The sequence below is a fragment of the Manacus candei genome, unplaced genomic scaffold (genome assembly GCF_025592945.1).
Source record: "Manacus candei isolate 608988 ecotype Guabito, Panama unplaced genomic scaffold, ASM2559294v1 h1tg000056l, whole genome shotgun sequence".
Lineage (NCBI taxonomy): Eukaryota > Metazoa > Chordata > Aves > Passeriformes > Pipridae > Manacus > Manacus candei.
In genome coordinates this window covers 8,649,626-8,671,378 of record NW_026138104.1, presented here as the reverse complement: position 1 = coordinate 8,671,378, position 21,753 = coordinate 8,649,626, and the positions used below count along the sequence as shown (strand labels likewise).

The window sequence follows — 21,753 nt, the reverse complement described above, 5'->3', positions numbered from 1 at the left end:
TATGTGTATTTAATATTAATTACATTTACATATTTAAATTATCCTATTACATTAACAATACTAGATACAATATTTGGTAAAAACAACTAGCATGGTTAAGTCTTCAAATTCTGGTACTGTTTTCTATCAAGTATAAAACAGAATAGAAAACAAAATCTCCATGTGAATAATGTGTATTTTAACAGAAGCAGCCAAGACCTGTTGCAAAACACAGATCATGTATACTGACATTCAGACAAAACCTTGCAGTAATTAAAGGTACTGTCATTCACTATATTTACAAGAAACTGCTTAATAGTTCAGTTATCAACTGCACTACAGTGATTATTTAAAAAAACCAAAAGTGCACACAACACAGCATCCTTGTCTTGTCCTTTAGAAATAAGAAATAATTTGTAGGAAAGAAGTGACACTGTTTAAACTACATGTGCTAGAATATATACAACTCCGCAACAGGAAGAGGTTAAAAAAGTCGAATACTGTGGAAAAAAATTTATTAAGTCTATACAAGTCTTCTGAAACAAACCATTGGCTTTGATACAGTAAATTCAAGTGAATACTCATTGCAATAGTATTTTTTCATACAGAGATCAAGAAGCCCTATAGCTTCCCATTTAGTGTCTGTGACAGGAAGTTTTATTTTTGAACAAGTAGCTGCATAAAGCAGACGTGATAGAGATCTCACAGCCACAGTGAGCTACAGTTGAGATAAACTTATATTACAAACATTTCAGAAATTAGGAATCCATACTGAGGTGTGGTAAATTGATTCACAATGAAAGAACAAAGACATCACTCAGACCCCTTGCCAATAATGAAGACTTTCTGCAGCGAGTCTAGAGCAGAATGCATCATAAAAAACTAGAATGCAAGAGTACCACAAATTTAGCATATAAATATCACAGGATTAAAACTCCAGTTAAGCCATCAACTGAAGTGATGATTAAAAGGAAAACATGGCGTTCTCCAGTTTTGCAAAGGAAGCTTTCAAAGCATTTCTTCAAGAAGGTGCCAATACCTACAGCCTGTGCCAATTTGTATTTTAGACAGCTCTGCTGAAAGTTTAGCAGGTTTGTCTAAAAACTGTATAATCCTGCTGGTTTCAATACCATAAAAAAAGCATTTACTAGAAGAAATGAAATGTAACATTTATAGCTCACACTGTTTGCAAGATCTGTGCACACTATATAGTTCTATAATTTCAACAGAATTTAAAAATGAGACAAAGAGCAGACAATGCAGTAATGTGTTTGTTAGATGGATTTGTTTAGAATAGTTACACAATTAATGTATACAGTTGTAAAATTTTTAGTGCATTTTTTCTTGCACGTTATTTATGCTACTTATAAAAACCTGAAGATTGCAAATCGGGCATGCTTACCATAACATTTTCAAACTGGGAAAGCTGCAGAACATTTCTCCTACAAGTGTTCACTGCCATGATACAAAACAAATATGTGCAAACTGCAAGGTCCCTAAAAATAGCATTTAATGACTTCATGTACAGAAAGATGTCACTATCTGTTTAAATATGCAAAGAATAAGCTTCCCCAAGTTTATAACATAGAACAATATCCACCACATGCTCCTCCTCCTCCATATCCTTCTTCCTTGTTTGATAACTTTACACCTCTGTTTTGGCTTTCACTCTCCCACAGTCCAGGAGTTTGAATGATTTTTTCAACAAGTTCTTCAAAGGCACACTGTACTCCATCACATGTTTTTGCACTTGCCTCTGGAAAGGGAACACAAGAAGTCAAGTGTTAGCACAACTTTGTGTAACTCTTTTAGTAGTTCTCTTTCAGTTAAGTCTTAACCTACGACCTACACTTACAAACCTTCTACAGTATATTCTACAAAAACATAACAGTGCCAAAATTAGAAGGGATGCAGATTTCTGTCAGCACATAAGGCAGCACCTCAAAAGAGTTTTTAATAGAAGAGTTTTCAAGCTGAACTTCACCAGAGTATATGGAGACAGCTATAGCTTAGCTTTATTCTTCTGTGGGAAGCACTCCAGTAAGAAAAAGGAGGGTTCTTGTCTGATAAACCTGGTTGCTGTTCTGTATGTTAGTCAGAACTGCAATACTACCATACCATAAGAAGCAAGAATCCATACTGTAGGATTCTGGACCAGTCTCTGTCATAAAACCTATCTGACAAAAAGCAATAAGGGATCTCATTTCTTCTGCAGTTAGCAGAATTCCAGGTAATTTCATTCAGGAGCCTTACTTGATCAAGCCCAAGAAATCTGCTCGCAGGTTATGAGAGCAACAGACAGCATTGAAAATCGTTCAGTTCCACTAGGGATTGTTCATCTACTGTTCCCTGTTCATCTACACAGCCTTGCAGATACTTAATATATGTACCATGCACACACACACACATACATATATTTATAGTCTAATTTTCATTTTGCTTTTCATCTTTCATGCACTTAACAGCTTGTGCCTCAACTTTGAACTTCCATTTCCACATCTGACACTGTAGCTGAAAAGAAACACAGCAGGGTACTAAACAAAACTATGTCATTAGTCAGAGATGAAGAACATAAGTCTCTAAGTATAGGACACATCAATGAACTGCTTTGCTACTGGAATCATCCTATAAAATAATCCCTGCTGATCCTTAAGAGAAACATGGAATAAACACATGCATAAAGAGTCAGTTCATCAACCATTTTTTAATTTATCATTACAAGGCCTTGCCTACAAGACCCATTTCATTTTGCAGCAAGATGAGACCAACATATCTGCTCCAGTCATAATTACGTCCTTATTCAATCCCACCCACCATTTAAAAGTTAAAGATATACCTAACTATTTTTAACATCTCAGTTCTAATACAGATTTCTGTCAGCTACCAGCTATTTTTCTATACTGAAGGTTGGCTACTAGTGCCAGTTTTCCCTCTTGCATTTTGCTTCTGTTATTACTCAGCAAGTCAGCTGGGAAAAGAAATCAGACAAAACCCCAAAACAGGTTTCATCAGGCTACGGCACAGCCTGTATTCTGTCCTTAATCCTTATGTGTTTCAGTATACTCATTCACAGTTAGAATAGGTACCTGGACATATTCAAGGACAATTTTGAAAAACAGGAATACCCATCATCTTTGTACCTACAGCAGCTGGGAAATATCAGTAACTGGACTGTGTGCAAGGACTACAGTCCTACAGAAGTGGTACTTTTCATTATGTAACAAAAATCAAGTGATATCTCTGCAAATACCTATAACATACCTATGAACAACATGGAATGTTTTCTTGCAAATTTGAGGCCTTCATTTCTGTCAACTTCATGGTTTTCCTATAATAAGACACAGCATTAATATGTATTATTAACAAAATACACCAACTTACTTACTGCAGTTGAATTTGGCTTACCTTATCAATCTTGTTTCCAACTAACATTTTCACTATGTCATTCCTTGTGCAATATGTTTCCAATTCATTTAACCAGTTATCCAGCTTGACAAAAGTATCTCTTCTCGTGACATCATAAACTGAAAGATATTAACAATATTATTTCCACAATATTTTTCCAAGAATGACAGCTTACGTTATAAAAGGAGCAAAATTATGGCTTTTTGAATTAGAAAATTGAAGGAGTCCCAAGGATTCCAATCTACTTTCTACACCAATAACTGGAAAAAGTTGGACATCCATCAGCTCAAATCACTGATGCAGAGCAACTCTAACATTCAACTACTGAGCTTAGACTAATTTATCTTGAGACACCCCATCTTACAGGCTAGAGACTATCATTCTCCACAGAATTCTGCACTTACAGATCCCAGTATAGGCTACTTACTAACATCACTACACCACAGCTATGCAAAAAGTATGGCATGACCTCCAGCACTGAACTAATTAGTGATAATTAAGACTTGTTTTAACACCCCTGCTATGCTACTGATTTAGCTAAAAAATAAACACATCAGCAAATCCTCACAAATACTGGTGAACTACCGAGTTTTCAGTATTTTACTGTCTTCAATGATTTACGATTTGTATGAAATATAAGCAGTAAGCCATGCTAGGAGCAGAAAGGGCAGACAAAAAAAAGCAGATCTAACTCTAAAATCCACTACCCAATAACTAATAGCTAGCATTTCAAACTATGAAAGTATTTTTCCTTCATCTTCACATCCCATTGTGCAGAGAGGCATAAACAGTTTGTTTCAATCAAATCTGCAACTCGGCTTGCATTTTTAGGAAGCAATATAACAAAGAAATAGTCGGGAGGTATTTAATAAAATGGGAGGGCAAGTCTCAACAGAAGAACCTTTTGACTCCCACAGTGCTTCAAGCTCCCACAGCTTGAAGCTGAAACTTTCACAGCTTTCAACAGTAAGTGGTAGTTTCAGTGTCAGAAACTAGGTGACTTGACAAGACATGCCTTGACAGGAATGCAATGCAACTCAGACTTGGGAAAAGGTACATACAAAATAAAACCTATCAAGAAGTCACATGACAGAGGTTATTCCAAGTTAAACAATTTAACTGGACACAATGTCTTACCAAAATTCTCTCAAGTCAGGTGTACCTTCAAAAAAATTAAACTTCCCTGCCCTTACTTTAGTCAGCTCCTCACTTCTAGCACTGGAGAAGCAGAACTTCAGAGCTCAGTGCCTACATAACAGGTTTCCATATACAAAGGAAAAGCAAATGAAACTTCACTCTGAAGCTGCAATTATGGGTTTTGCCTGGGTTTGTCCCACACAAATTGGTACTTTCTATATGCTCAGCTAGTCTTTTCTAAGTGATTCTGACTGTGTAACATCACATCAATAGGGAGACAAATAACAAAAAATCCCAGACAGACTCCACAGTGTTTATATAAATTTCATTAGGAAAAAAAGAACAGAGAGAAGGAGAAAGCTGTATACGTACTGATACAGAGAGAATACACTAAGGAGAGTATTTTTTTTTTTTACATTGGACTTAGTAAACACAGGCAAAAATAAAAGAAAATAAATAAAAGACAAATTCCTGACAGCACAGGGACCACAGCTCCAAGCTATCCTTTCAAATAGCAGTAGATTTTAATCTCATGCAAAAATCAGAGGTTCTCACGCTGGTCAGATTAACTACATGAGAAAGAAGTCAGACATCAAGATGCTTTAATATGAACAGTTCCACACAGATGCAATGATTTTTAATACCAATTAGATATTATGTAAAGGTTATATGAGTTTATGTAACTCCCATGCATGAAAAACACAAACATTCAGAATAGCATGCAAGGCTATACTTACCTAGGATAACACCTTGTGCACCTCTGTAGTAACTGGGCGTTAATGTTCTGAACCGCTCCTGACCTGCAGTATCCTAAAAAGCCAATCAGAAAGTTCCATTATGCAGAATTTAGCACCAACTAGTTTAGCCTTCAGGTATTCTGCTTCTAATGAACAAACAAAATAAGACTTAAAAGTGTATTTCACTACCAGATTAGCTGAGTTTATTCCTTCTCCTGCTGTTTTACTACACATTAACTTTATTATGTAATCTACCCTGAGAAACACCTTCTAATTGTTAAATGCAGTAAATAACTGAACTACATGGCAGTAAGATAGCCATTTCTGCAAGGGCATTTGTTCTGCACCTAGTACTGCAGCAACCAGCATGAGCAGCATAGCTGCAGTACTAACTAAGGTCTTGTAACAAGCATCACACCCATGGCACCAAAACCAGTTCCCTCACTTCAATCGCTTGGTCCAATTAAATTGATTGAGTGCCAGGGTAAATGCATTAACACACTATGACAGAGCAGAAGCAGAAATGTGGTTTCCCTGAGAAACAGGTTTCTCTGGTTTTAAGTAAAGTTGAGTTTACAGCCTCAAATTTAAAGTGCCAAAAGCTCTGCAAAAAAAACCCTACATATTACTGTTTTCTTAGCAGAGATTAAGTTATAGAGCACACCTATTGCAGACTTTATGCACAGAATATTTAATCAGTTTACCCAGGTGAGAAGTGACACGTGAAACACGGGATTCCGTGACAAAGAACCTGAATAACAAAACTGGACTTCCAACGTTCTACAAACCACTCAGTCAATCCCACCCATCTCAAACTGCTTCTGTGTAATGATGAACATTTACAAGCTTTTCTTTTCCAGTTTACCTCAGGATTATTTCTTTATATTTACCAATATGAAAAAAAATAAATCCTAAGTTAGTTATATGTAATATTTTCCATCCCATTATCATTCATCATTCTGCTATCAGTCTTGTTTTCCTCCTATGTGTCTTTTTTTTCTGTCAAGCTATTTCAGTTATTTTCCTTGTCAAACTCATTTATTTTAGTGATCATTACTATTGTAACTAAGACATAAATCCTGTTTGTTACTTGAGATATGAACCGCCCTCAAAGCAATAAAAGTATTGCAATACATATTTCATGTTTCACTACTACTTCCCAAGAAAGGAAAAAGTGCAGCATCTTGCTCATACAAGAAACAAGGTTTTATTCTTGCTACAAAACAACACAACTGGGTCTGAATATTCAAGAGATGCTTCAAGTCACATAAGTCTGCAGGCTTATGGAGAATATTTAAAAAATAGCTTGAAGTATCTGTTCTTTCTTCATGGCCATAAATGCAGAAATTCTACTTTTAGCTGAAGTAGAAGTTGAATATGCTAAAGCTATGAGTACAAACACTGTCTCTCTTTCAGATGCATCTGCTACAAATAACTCTAACCTTGAGCCTATAAATGTCCTTGTATGAGGGCTATGAGGTTTTATGGAGGTAACATTTGAGCATGCAACAGTAATTCCTAACCAAATACACAACCTAACGTTATAGGCAAAATTTAGTAAAGAAGTTCACCCTTTTAAAATCTGTCAAGTACAGACAAGAGCAATATAGACAGGGATGTCTCAGATTAGTGAGGGCTAACTCTCTAGACGTTGAACAGTTAAAATCATTAAAAACACTTAGGAATGGCTATGTTCACTTTTTTAAAGTTTGACTGATTTAGTACCATTTAATTCCTTCTCTTCTCTACTCCTATCCCAACTAGACCTGGAGTCAGTGTAGCTCACAGGCAATAGAACCACCCCACCAGCCAGCTGTCCCACAGTTCATTCTACCTTTTGAATGGTGCAGTATTAACCTCCCACTTCTCCAAATCACCTTCATATTAATAGAAAAGAATTCTATACAAACTGTACATTATACAAACCATCACTATTCCTAAAGCAAAGCAATACATTAAGAACTTCGGGAGAGACTTACCCATATTGCCAGTTTAGCTTTGTTTCCATCAACTGAAATAGTTTTCACCTTGAAGTCCACACCTAGAACAGGAAAAATATTTTAGTTCTTCAAACATACTACAGCTATCTTTGAAAGAGAAAAGAAAAAAAAATCAAACTTGGAAAACAAGCTGTGTTTTGACATAAGCAGGAAGAGTAAGTTTCATTAGCTATTTATGAACCTTGCTCAAAATGCAACATTTTGTTGCTGACAGGCTTTTGCAAAAGCCTAAGGGTCTTTAAGCCATTGACTCAAAATATTTTATGGAATAGGGCAACTACTACATTTCCTGTATTAAAGCACAAATTCCAGCAGAAATTTTCAAGTTTGTAATTCAAATGGGTTAACTTTCTATTCATTACTCACAAACATGTTTTCCTTACACCCCTGACCTTGAAGAACAATATACTTTAAAACTAATGAAGGTAGCTGCATTTAGGTAGCTATTTGCTCTGTTTCACGATCTCAAACCAAGTCTCATCAAGCTTGGCAAACTGACATAGGCAGAGAGTCGTGTAGTACATGACTGCTATCCTATGAGAAATAACATTAGATTACACTAATTTAACAAGTGCCAGATTCTGCAACTGGGATGTGGTGCCCCTGGTTGTGCATACAGACTGGGGAATGAGAAGCTGGTGAGCAGCTGTGGAAAGGGACCTGAGGGTCCTGGTTGACAGCAAGTTGCATATGAGTCAGTGGTGCCAGGAGGGCCAACCGTGTCCCGGGGGCATCAGGCAAAACATCTCCAGTCAGTCGAGGGAGGGGATTGTCCTGCTCTGCTCTGCACTGGGGTGGCCCCACCTTGAATATTCTGTGCAGTTTTGGGCACCAAAATATCAAAAAGACATTAAACCATTAGAGAGCATCCAAAGGAGGGCCATAAGGATGGTGAAGGGTCTGAAGTGGAAGCCTCACGAGGACTGGCCAAGGTCACTTGGTGTGTTCAGCTCGGAGAAGAGGAGACTGAGGGCAGATGTCATTGGGATCTTTAACACCCTCACGAGGGGAAGAGGAGGGGCAGGTACTGATCTCTCTGCTCTCGTGACTGAGAAACTTATTTTGTTAAATTATGTCAACTTCTGGACAATATTTCAACAATTGCAAAAACTTTGGAAACATTTTGTTTTCTCTTTTCTTTTTAAGTTTTCCTAGCCCTCAGAAAAGGTGCTGAGGAATAACTGGCAAAATTTGGTATTGTCAGCAAAAAATTAGAGAGTTTGGTAAAAGAAAATAAAACCCCTGGCAAAAAAAAGTTTTTGCCAGGAGAAAAGAAAAAAAACCCGCTTGCTAAAGTCTGTCTTTGCAAAGGAAGAGGTAAGGTGTTAGCGGTCGCACAGCCTAAGTCGTTTGTTGCTTAGTAACCGGGTGGAGGCCTAACTCACTCCGGCCGGGGAACCTATATACCCTGACTCAGCAAGGTTTCTTGTGGCTGGGCGGAGGTGGATTCTTTTGTCTTCTGTCCCTGTTCTGGGAGGGACAAGGGTGGTCTGGGATATGTGTATTTATTTGTTTTCTAATATTGTCTAATGCTGAGTGTATTATTAAATAAGCAAAGACTCTGAAGCACTGCACATCACCGAAAAAGGATGCTGTCCATGGATGAAAGCAAAAGAACTGTTCCAGTCACTGCAACAGACAAGATTGAGTTCCTGAACTCTCTACCCACATTCTGAATTACATCTCGTTTGCAATATTAAAAAGTGAAGAGGTGGGAGATAATGATTTGCATAGAGTGGATTTTCAATATTGATTGAATGTCTGGGGTTTTTTTTTTTTGCTTGGTAGTATAACAATTGCCCACTGCTTTCCTCTTTCTTCTGTCAGCTACGTTCTCCTACTGCTGCTGCTACAAGAAGAAGAAAATCCAATTAAATATGATTCCAGTGGTTGTCCCAACCCAGGGGTGGAATGTGAGATCCTGGATTTGAATCTCACTGAATTATTGATATGGGTCAGAACCAATGCACCGTGAGTGTGTGTGCATACGGGGAAGGGCTGGGCCTAGACCTGCAGGAACATGGTAAGGCCTGCACACAAGGCCTGTGCTGAGGGCACAGGGCAGAGCCAGAAGGCAAGGCCTGCAGTCCATGCAGAGCTGAAGGCCCTAATGCCAGACAAGGCAGATCTGTCTGGTAGCCTGCCCACACCACACTCCTGCAGCCTGTGACTGGCTACAGCACAACTCACTCTGGCCTGGAAGGTACTGCCCGGATATCCTGCCTGGGAGGGAAAACTGAACTCTACAAATACACAAGACTCCATGTGGTCTCTCTGTCTCTCTCCTTATGAAGTTGAGTCAGGGGAAGTTTAGGTTGGGTATCAGGAAAATGTTTTTCACCCAAGGGGTGGCTGAGCACTGGAACAAGCTCCCCAGGGAAGTGGTCACAGCACCAAGCCTGACAGAGTTCAGAAGGGTTCAGAAAATACTCTCAGGCATATGGTGTGATTGTTGGGGTGTCCTACATAGGGCCAGGAATTGGACTCAATTATCTTGATGGGTCCCTTCCAACTCAGCACATTCTAAAATTCTATGATTCTATGAAACATGTCAAATAAGCTTTGGATTATTTCAACACTTATTTATTTATTTATTTAAAGAGATATTTATTTACCTCTTACAGGGATTCGAGCAACACCATGAACTCACCAATACCACGCTCAGTGACCAAGAAAAAAACCAAAGTGACAACATGATAACAGTTCTGCTGTTCAGTCATCTACCTCAACATTTAAAAATTCATCCCCTTTCACGTGTCCTCCCCCCACAGGACGTAGCAGCCTATTACTTGCTCAAGAACAAGTTGCAGAATACTCAAGCCAAGGAGGACAAGACGTTAGTGACTGTGCAAATTTAAAGGATATAGCAACACACCTCAGTTTGAGAGGCTGAGTACAGTTATGATCCATTATGCTGTAATTCAATCCTTAGGTTACTAGTAGCAAGTAACTAACTGGAAGTATGTTTCAACTATTTTGGAGGGACTTTCACTCCCCACCAGGCAGCAGCCCTGAAGTGAAATAACTGTGGAAAGTTGACACCTTTATAAGAACAACTTTCAAACGCAACAGCAACCTTTTTGCACTCCAAATTAAAATGGCAGCCATCACACTTGCTACTAGAAAAAGAATTTATCTATTCCAACACAAAATGAGTAGGGCTTCGTGATAAGTGTGCTGCATTTATATTCCCAAGGTCATGCAGATTACAAAAAAGTGCAAACAGCTGCCAAAACATGTTCAACTTAAAGTCACAAAGAGTATATAGGATGACTAAGAAACTGCACATTACAAGCAGATTTAAACTTTAGTTGCACTGGGATGTTGCACTGAAGTCTAAAAGAGCTTTATTTAAAAAAATATAAACACAACTTTTTATTCCACTGTTTCACAGCTTCAGCTCACTAGTGTTACCAGACATGTCAGGTGATTTTCAGACAACATTCTGCACTGGAAGAAGTTCATACTCTTTATTTCATGCAAAATTTTCCCAAAGTACACTAACTTTTGCAGTAACTGAACAGAACTTTGTTTTTTTCAGGGACTAAGACTCCTAGTCCCTAACTTTGCAGTAATATAATGCTCAGTGGCATGCACAAGAGTTCTAGAGTTATGTTCACAGAAAAGAACAGTTGCTATTAACTTTATTTTAAACACATGTTCTTGGAACTTTACCTAGTTCACAAAAGACTGCTATGCTAGCAATCTGACACAAATTGATCCCAAAGAACATCCTGTCCTGTCCATTTTTCAGCACTCAGCAGGAGCTTTTAGACTAATAGAATCTCTTTCTTCCACTGTAATTGCACAATTCTTCCCCTAAACTGCAAAAATCACCATTGTTCAGTCAGCATGTCCCAGAGTTCACAGTGCATTCTTTTATCCATTAGCCTGGCATCAGAACTTGTAACTGCAGGTATTACAAGTCTATTGGATACTTTACAAAGCAAGGTATGTCACAGCAGTTTCAAGAAACAAAACTTTTTTCCTTAGGATAAACTTATTAGGTGTATTCTGAAGCCACAGTATCCTTCTCCCATTCAGTAAACAGATTTAGTATCTTGTGCTTGCACAGCTCAGCAATTTTCATTTAATGGAAAATGTATATACATCTTTCTGTTAGCCTTGCTGCTGGCTTAAAATTTACTTTTAATTTTGCATGAGTGATGCAAGTAAAATAAGAAACTAAAATTGCTAATAAACTGGTAATTGAAAAGCAAAAGCATGAAAATGAACTAATAGCCCACCAAGATATATCCTCTAAAGTGATCAAGGCATGTCAAATATAATTCTAGCAAACCAAGGAGTTCAACACATACATAAGTCAATGAACAAAAAGAAAACTTTTAAATAACTGTGTTTTTGATTGTCATTCTGCCATAAAAGATGATAGGTAGAAAAAAATAAGGCTCAAGAAAATCTTGTTGAATTGAACAGGGTACCTGTGTTCTCTAAATACATCAGTGAAATACAGACATGTTTGTGACAGGTGTCAGTTCTGAGCTTCCAAGAGTGATGTTTCTACCCTTGACAGCAGAAAGCTGACACTGCTTTCCACCATGCCTTGGAAGGCAGCCAGAAACAAGACAGCACTGTATATAGACTGTACTCCTGTGTGTTAACACCTACTGCCTCAGCACTGCACACCAGCATACTATGGACTTCCAGTCCACGAGGAATAGCTTTGTCACTGATACTTCTCTCACACACAGGCCCGTGTGCCATGCTGGATTTACAGGAGTGCAAAATGAGCAGAGTGTAGTATTTGTGTTACAGGCAAGTGACAAGTTGGACAGCTTAGAGCTAGAGGACTCCAAATGCAAGGAAAGCTAAGAAGTTAAGAGACATCAGATCTGTGCAATACATCACCTCATTTATGAAACAGGGATTGCACTGAACACTTATCTAGAATCTTTCATACCAAGAGCAAGCAAGCAAAGACAAGCATGAGCAGTAAGGAAAACAGAAAACATTGGGGTATATCTACTCTGGTAAGATCCATGTGATGAAGCCCAATGAACAAGCCATTCCAAGGAATGCAAGGAGGACAGGTAATCTGCTAGGTTGACTGAAACACTTAATCCAGCTGAAGCTATTTGCCCAAAGCAGCTTATTCTTCCCAGAATATCATAGGATTTTTACAAAGTTCTGAAGAGAAGCCCACAAAGAACCATCATTCTGGGTTTCATTTAAATTGTACCCAGTAGGTCTGTGCAATGCATGAAGATAAGGTACACCTCAACAGGTCATTTCAGGGGTCTAATTGTACTGCAGTCAAGACTTTCCCTCAGTATTGTGGTTTTGTGTGCAGTTCTTACTATATGTTAAAAAAAACACTAAGCAAACCAGACATGTCATCACTTCGCTTTCTAATCCAAAAAAAAAAATAGTCCCTTTAGCCAGTTTCAACAAGAAAGGCTTAAAAACCTCTTCTGTCCCCAAACTCAAAACAAGTAGGGTGTAATTAGCGAAAAAAGAACTCCAAGTTGAGACTCACAAGGTGTTTTAACATTTCACTATCTTGCAAGGACCTGAATTTGGCATCTAGGATCTGTCTTCATTCAGCACAGAACAGTTACCTCTAAGAGCTCACTCCAGTTGCTTTATCTGTATGAACAACAAATCCTACCCCGAATTTAAAGCTGCTATGTTGCTTCTTAGAAATACATTCACCAGAAAAATGGCAATGCCACTGCAGGAAACAAGAAAACAAGTAAGAACCACCTAGATTCTGTCCTCTTCCAGTTAAGTGGAAAAAAAAAATTAATCTGCTACCCCTAATGAGTGCTCCACACACCGTGCTATGGGACTTTCACAGTTGGGGTCACAGTAGCTCTACTGCACAAGACTATAAACATCAGCTAGAGGGGCCTAACAGGGTGATCTACGCCAGCATTTTGCTCAGTCTCTAGAAACTGATTTTTCCTGCCAAATCATGACATTCATTCCAGATTAATGTATTTGTTTCAGAAATCAAACTCTACCTGAAGTAATGCTCACATTGAGTACACTTCCTCCTTTTCTACATCAGAAACAGAGCAAGGTAGGACCTGCCAGCAGTAAACGTTGAATTGTTTCCAATAACCAATGATTAGCTACTACACTTGATCTTGTGCATTTTGGCAAATGCAAAGAGGAAGAATTACTTCAAGAAATAATTCCTTTGTTTCTCAAATAGTGTATGGATGTCAGTGGTAAAAAATATCACGTGCAAACAGCAGAATGAAAAAAAACACAGTTAAAAACAAAACAAAAAAAAAACCAACAATAAAGATGGTCACACTGAGCCTACTGGTATCCAAGACATCACGAAAGCTGAAGCAGCTATTCTGTACTAACTTCCTGGCCCACATGGTTGACTTATCAAGAAAGTAGGAGGATATGAAGTATACACAGTGTCAAAACTATTAGATTAGAATACAAGATTGTCATCTTCACCACCTGATCTATAACATTCCTGTTTACTTCCATGCTATCCTCCCTCACAAACTGAGGTGGGGCTCCTTGCACAACTTCATTTTTTACAAGCAATGGAATGAACAAAAATAGGCCGCGTTCCTCCTCTTGGCTGCTCAGTGCTTTGTATGAAATAGTACTCCTGTATTTTATTAACATTAATGAAAAATAGATCTATTTATAGAATTCTTAATCAATTAGAGCTGGATTTGTTTACCAACAGCTGAACTCTAAGACAAAATTTTGTATAAGTTCTTGAACAGAACTCTTCCAACAGAGAAAGCCAAAAATGCAACTGAAATGCACTGTGTGAAAAAGTATCTCCCTTTTTTCATTATTTTCAATATATCTGACTATATAATATGTGAAATATAATATTTAATTGTATTAGATATTATATAATAAAATTGTAATATTTGAAGTATTATACATTTTTGATATAGAATATTCAAAATATAATTTCAATGCTTTCCATTATTTCAGTTATTACTTTGGCACAGAGTTGCATCACATTCTTAAAAGTTTCATATTGCTCCTTTGACAACCAATCTACATAGGGTGTCCTGCATTCTGGGCCACCCTCCTCCAGCACAGCTGACCTACACTGATAGGTATCATACCAGCACAGCAATGACACATCACTGCTTTTTTTCCCAGCAGCTCTAGATTCTTGGCTCTCTTCCACTTTTCTCAGAGCCTAGCTGGGAAGGAGCTGATTACTAAGTAGAAGAGAAAAAGGCACATTGTAATTTCCTCCCTACAGAGGAAAAGCAGAAGGTACACAGAGCGCAGTACACCCTAGTATTGTCAGAAGTTGCAAGAGTTAACATCCCCTATTAAACAGTCTTAAGATAGCTACTAAGTATCACATTACAAGGTCTGGACAGCAACACAACTATTTAAATAACTTTAGAGCTATCCTGCAGAGATAAATCAGTAGGAGACCTAACAGTAGCTCTTACATTTCCATTTGAGCTCAAAATGCTGCAAACGGTGAAGTGCAGGTTACTCCACCGGAGCTCCTCCCTGACCACACCTATGACCTCCATTTGCATGGTGATGGGTGTCACTCATATCTGCTTTTTCAGTCAAGGATAAATTTTGGCATAAAGGGGACAACTACAGGCCAGTATATTCAATTCCCTACACCAATGAGCACGACATACTAAAACTGTGTCCACGTCATCCCTGCATTACAGAAAGGCAGACATGTCTGAACTTCACATCAGGCATGTCTGAATAAACTACAGTTTTCCATTGAAACTGGTATGAATTTTTCTAAGGTAGTATCAGTACATACTTACCAATTGTTGCTGCAAGTTCTGGGTCGAATGTATCATCTGTGAACCGCAGCAGAAGGCTGATAGGGAGGGAAGAAAAATAAGAGATACTATTACTGCAGCATACTCATAGCTTGCTGGAAGTCTACAAATCACAAGTCTGAAAGGAACAGCAAGATCACACAGCTAAACAAAAACACAGCTCATTGTCTGTCGTAGGAGAGAAATTATGAAAAAAAAGAAGGGAACACAGAAAGAATACAGCTGACATGCTCTGCTCCCTGAGCCCTCAACTCCTCACTGCATGTGTTACCAAGTGTGCCTCTTTGAAAACAAAGTACTACACAAGGTGTCTAATCAGTTGCCTGAACAGTCACATGATTGGCTTCTCAAAGCATTTTACTTCTACCTTACTCTATTCTTCTTCTCCCAGAATTCAGCACAAAAGTAGTACTTTTTTTTGGTTTTTTGCAATATTGCCTCACAGTATTTCTGTAAGCTTGAGAAAAAAATTCCAAGTCAGCTTTTCATCCCAAAAATAACTCCTTGAACTGGGCACACAGGGGAACAGTAAGGACAACACCCACCAGAAATAAAGACACAGAAGTTGAAGAGCAGAATTAGGTCACCACTGTTTTATGATTTTGTATCTTTTTGTATATAAGGGCTTCCAAACACACATTTCCCTCTATCCTGATGAGTATGTTTGCTACCAATAGAAAAGCAGTTACAACTAAGATTTAATAGCACATCACACTGTAGTAGTGTAGGGTCCCTTAAAGAAATGCCCATAATGCCACTCTACTTGTGCCAAATGTAAATATTTTTGCAAGACACAGATTCTCAGCATAGTTTCTAATATTACCAGACTTAGGCATCTGTGGCAAGCGCGTATTACCACGTGGCAGGCAGCTGTTTGCTATGACCCAGCAGCTTCTACTCATTCCCAGGCTGGAAACAAAACCTTATTTACTTTTTGGTCTTCCCCCCCCACCCTGTTCTTTACTCCTCTCTCCTCTTTTTGCATGTGAATTCAGCAGTCAAGTGCTTTTTAGCATTTGGACACAGTCCTGCATTGACAAAAAAAATGACTACTGAAATTCCTTTATTTCAATGACACTGGGTGGCAACTCTAAAGTTAACCATAGATCATCCTTTTTTCCCCTACTCCTGAACCCCGAAACCAAATGGTAGCTTTATTTACCAAAGAATAATTAAAATAAATCATAGCATATAGGTTTTTACCAGTACCTTCAGATGGCTGTATCAGGATGCTATTTAAAAGCAACTATTCCTAGTGACAACCAGAACTAGTTTCATTCAAAACAGACAGAATGTGGAAACGTTATACTACTACTAGAATAAAATCATCATTTTACCTGTCCTGCATGCCAAGCACGGTCAACTTCTACCATCCCCATCTTTCTTTCATATGTAGCTATCATCTACAAAGTTCAGCACACTCACAGGGACCAGGTTTAAGACAGAATTTGTTCAGAAGTCAGGACTCCAGCCATTTACTACACTGTGTTAGTACCAGTTTAGCATCTGATCTTCCCTAGTCAAGTAACAGATAAGGGGCACAAATTCAGGAACAGTTCAGTATTAAGTTCCTGTACCTGAACAATCAAAGTGTTGTCTTTTAATAGCAATTTTATTTCCTCTATATAATGCCTCTCTTAACAAGTTTTCCAGTGTGAAGAAACAAGTATATAAATAGGTAAACAAAACCACTGTGCGTTTTATATGCCTCAGGAAAAATTCTTCCATATGGCCACTCATATATAAGAGATGACCTCAACTACAAGAAATTTGCTCAGATCCTGTCTGTCACTAGAGGCCTACTGTACTAATTATCAACTCAGCAGCTACCTCAAGTGAGTAATTGGCAAATTTTTAACAAATACGGGGGCTTTTTCTAATCAGCAACTTCCATGTACTTTAGGGTCACGGTAGAAGACCAAGATTATTGCCATAAAAATCCCAAATCTAAAATTACCAGTGCGGCACATTCCCAGATGTCCTGCATTTACATCCCTTATAACCTGTGGTCGAACTGCTCTGCTGCCTCCCCGTGCTCCCCCGCACGCATCCAGTGCTGGGTCACTTGTGACTCTGTATGTAAACATTATGGACCAGATATTAACCCCAAAGCGCCATGGAGATGTACAAGGGCACCCATCTCCCCAGGAAACAACGGTGCCCTGGGCACAGGGCGGCCCAGCTGCCCCGGGCCGGGCCGGCAGAGCCTCCGCCGCGCCTCTGTTTCCAGCTGGGCCCGGCAGTCACCGGGGCCGGGGGCTGCGGAGGAAGCAGGGTTAACCCCTGTCCTGCCGGCGGGCCGGCCGGGAAGGGGCGCGGGCGCTCCCCCCGCGGGCCCCGCGCAGCGCAGGCCGCGCCCAGCCGGCGCCGTCCGACGCGGGGCTTAGGCCGGGCCCGGGCGGTCAGGAGAGGCTGGGTGAGGCGGACGCCCCCTCACCTGGACTTGCCGACGCCGCTCTCGCCGATGATGAGGATCTTGAGGGTGGTCAGCACGTCCTCGTCCATCCCGGCGGCGCCCCCGGACCTGCCCCGACCCTCCGACGCTTCCCTGCGCAGCTGCGGCGGCTCCACTGCGCCTGCGCGGGGCCGCCCGCTGTTTGTTTACAGCGCGCGGGGACGGAGCCCGCGGGACGCGCGTGCGCGGTGCCCGGGGCGGGGGAGCGCGCGGGGGCTGCCCGGTGCCCTCGGGGGTGAGGGGAGAGGAGTGAGGGGAGAGGAGTTCCCGTGGGGTCGCGGTTGGGGTGTGGGGAGACGGGAGGCCAGACAAAATGCCACAGGGTTATTAGGCATTGCAACGAGCTGCCCAGGGAAGGGGTGGAGTCGGCGCGCCTGGAGGTGTTTAAGGAAAGACTGGACGTGGCACTCGGTGCCATGGTCTGGTTGACACGGTGGTGTTCGGTTCATAGGTTGGACTCGATGATCTCAGACGTCTTTTCCAAGCTAATTGATTCTGTGATTCTACACGCTGGCAGCCGGCCAGCGCCCCGTGCGGGAACAGAGCCAGCAGCCACCTCCCGAGGAAAGTGGCTGGTCAGGAGCCCCCTACCAAGAAATGGGCTCTGTTGGTCCCAAACCAGCAGTGCAGACCAGTTAGTATGCGACACTAAATATTTTTCTGCTAGCAGAATCTTTTGTTGTCCATTAAAAGCCGAAAATGTTCTTCTAAAACTGATTGCTGTGACAAAGTCCAACCAATTCAGCTAACCTGCTGTTACGGCTTGAGACCTACCTCAGGCGACCCTTCTAAAACTAATGAAGTATATCACAGGTGTGGGTCTGAGACTGTCCTTGGCCTGTGCTACAGACCTTGGCCCAGCTGGGCAGCCCCTGGGCAGGCCAGAGACTGACTCCATCACACACATAAACAAGCTCTGGCTCTTCCACAGTCACACAGAGATCAGGCTATGTCAGCAGTTTGCACCAGGCAGGTGCACTGAGAGGCTGTGGTGGTTTCTGTCAGAATGCTGCCTGCAGAGGGAACAGTTCTTTCTGCAGAGTCCTGATTCTACTGTGCAGTTGCCTTCAGCTGAGTTCCAGGGTCAACACAGGAACCGTTCTCTTGTGTTTTTGTGGTAAACCTCTTTGTTGCCTGGCTCCTTCCACTTACAGGATCTCAGTCAGCTCTCCTGACTCTTACCTTACAAAAATAACTCCCAGGATGAGTACAATAACAGTAATTATCCTATTAAATTATGTAGACATATTCTATCATTAAACATGTGCAAATGGCTGGCTGTATTTACAACAGGACTGTGCCTGTTTATTAGGAATAATCTGAGATTTGTTGAAAGTGTGACTTGGTTTTTGTAGTTTGGATTGTGCTTTGCAGTCACACAAGAAAGCAGTGTGTCTATACTCTGTAGTTTTTGATGAAGTGTACAAGAGCTGTGGGATCTTAGCATGGAACAGGATGAGGATTTTAATTTGGAAGGTATATCCCAGCAGCAAAGAATTCTACTAAGGCTACTGAATCCCTTGAAGTCAGAGAGTTCAAGGGAGATTTGACTTTTTCTATTGAAGTCGTAGAATCAAACTATGCAATATGGATATTAGTCCTGATTTAGATCATAATTCTATATCTCACCCAGAATGAAGGGCTGGTCAGGATGGCATTCAGATCTTTTACCTTAATGATGAGCAGCTGCAAGAAAGAAAGTAAAACCTGCCCTAAATGAACAATTCCCTAGCTCATGCTTATAGATGTGGTGGTTTAGACTTTCCTAAGCATACCCTGTAAGAATAGGTATTTCTCCATGTTGTCTCCCTCAGGTGGACCTAGGTAGTCCTCTTACTCTGAGATTGGATCTGACTGCTGCAGTCAACCTGTTTGCTGTCTATATATCTATTTTAACTCTGGAAAGCCAGGCCTATTACAGGAGCCGGTGGTAGCAGATAATTAAAGTAGCTCAGACCTAGCTCCTTCGAAAAAAGAGTATTACTTATTCACTGAAAGATGTAAAATAATTAGAACATCTTTCAACAGACTTTTTTAGGGTTTCTTCAGTGAAGCTGTCTCTGAATTGGGAGAAATATCTAGCCTGCTGTAATTCGTAGGTGCATGTTTTTTTTCTTGCCTACCTTTCAGCACTCATCAGGAGTCCTCACTAACTCATGACAACCAACCCAATCCCTTGAAAAAGGCTGGAGGGTTTTTTCTTTTTATCATTTACTATCCCATTTGATCCTGACCTTGGATGTGGGAGCATCAAGCCATAGCAGCTTGCTTAGCCCTCCCTTATAATTAGTCTTCCTAGAAGAATACTGGAGATTTTTTATTTTTTTTTATTTTTTTTAATTGCTAAGTGAAGCAGTCTGATGGTGGAAAACTAGCATAACTGGTTCCAAGGCAGGTCACTGCTACGTATGGAGAAGTATATGTAGAGAGAGAGATTGAGAGAGAGAGAGAGAGGGAGAGAGAGAGAGATGAAATTTGCACTTCAGAGTTTCCCTTCATGCCTTTACAGCCTTGCATGAAGGCTGCATGATTCCTGGTATGATACAGGGCTCAGAGAAGTAGAAAAATGTCAGGTCTATCTCAGCTCAGTGTCCCCGAGTTATTCATTACTTCAGGGATGTGACAAAGAGGCAAAGACATCTTACAATGATAGCTCCTGTATTCTCACCATTAAAATTCCCTGTCGACAGACAGGGAAAAAATTCCCTGTATTACAGACTTGGCTATATCCTTAACCATGAAAACAGGCCATTGGGACTGAATAACTGTGAATACCTTTCTCAGAAGATGGGAATTTATTTACAGTCACTCCCTTAGGGTTGGCATCTATGATGAAAGGGCCAATGCACTTCATGTATCCTCAAGGGGGCTCTGGACCAGTTGCACAGTGCAGTGCCCTTAGGCAGTCATTGAGAGCAAGTAAAGGCCAGAAGGACTTCCATCCGGTTTGTTCCTGCTGAACCAGCTGCAGTGTAACCCTGGCAACAGAGATGAGTGTGTCAGTAATAATAGGTCAGTAACATGAGAGACAATCTGGAATAAACAGCAAAGAGCTCCCTCAGTCTCATTCTGTGTCTGAAAGACACTTGGGAGCCTTTGGTAAACTCACACCATCTACCTTAGCTTCCAGAGCTTAAATGTGGAAATAATGGCATTTCCTATAGAAGACTGCAGAAACAGCAAGGGGTGATAGGCCAAGGGAGCTAAGGGTTTGTGTTTTCCCTGTCAGCACTGCCTAGTTAGCCTAAGCTGTGAAATTCTTGATGGGAGAGTGTCTCCTTAACCACATGGCTACCCTCTCTACGCCATCACAAGTAAAATCAGGCCTTGAAATGTTTAGGCTGTTTAGGTACATGAAAGTCTCAAGATTATGCACCTGTCTAGGTGTTAAAGTCCTTAGTTCATTGGTACTTCCAAAGATTTTCTCAGTTATGCCAGCCATGCACAATGTCCAGCAGAAGCTGAGAAGCTCAGCCACGTCAGAGAGAAGTTTACAGCAATTTACAGTCTCCTGTTGCAAAGGCTAATCCTGCTGTCCAATTTCCAGGCTGTGAGGCTGACCCATATGTTGTTGGGGCAGTGAGTCAGGAGTTATGATTCACAGTAAAACAAGCATGATTTCTAAACTCACCAGTCCCTCCCAGCAGAAGTGACACACACAGACACTCATTCTTTTTTGCTGCTTCATGCGATAATTTGCAGTGTTTGTAAAAGTGACACTACGTGTGTCAGATTAAGGGAGGTTCCTTTTCTGTGTGACATCCTTAAGCACAGTCAGCACATCCATAAGATTTCACATTGAGCAAATAAAAGCGAGAAGTGAAAGTGCTGCAGCAGTCCCAGAACTCGGGGCAGGATTTCTCTGGAGACCACACTGCAATGTAAATGATCCTGCTGTGGCTGACCCCTCCTTTTCTAAAGAATCCAGCCTATTTCTATGAAGAAACTACATAACAATCTTTTTCTTCGCCCTTCCAACAGCAGCCAGAGCTGAACACTCCCATCTGTTGATCCTCTGAGTGTCTGCTTGGTTTCTGTGAACAGTAAGGGGGATTTAAGACTATAAGCACATTAGCTCTGGGCAATTAAAATACACTGCTTATAGTCAACACAGTTAAAAAAAAGTGGATTATACACAGCATTGGGGCTGTAATTAGCTATTTGGGGAAGAACAACGAGAAAAATATTGTTTCAGCCACTCAAAAAGCCATGGTTGTATATGAGAGTGATATACTAGTATTTTTCAGAGAAAACCAACATAT

At 40.4% G+C, this 21,753-nt stretch overlaps 1 protein-coding gene across 1 annotated transcript; it reads right to left on the bottom strand.

The window, feature by feature from the left end:
- Nucleotides 1-477: 477 nt before the first annotated feature.
- Nucleotides 478-17,630, bottom strand: RAB18 (RAB18, member RAS oncogene family). The gene is made up of 7 exons (XM_051802527.1): nt 17,474-17,630; nt 15,019-15,074; nt 7,238-7,299; nt 5,259-5,331; nt 3,385-3,503; nt 3,241-3,307; nt 478-1,735 (listed from the first exon to the last, which is right to left on the bottom strand). Exons 1-7 carry the CDS (start codon nt 17,539-17,541, stop codon nt 1,557-1,559), a joined length of 624 nt encoding a protein of 207 aa, XP_051658487.1. The 5' UTR covers nt 17,542-17,630; the 3' UTR covers nt 478-1,556.
- Between the last annotated feature and the right edge of the window lie 4,123 nt (nt 17,631-21,753).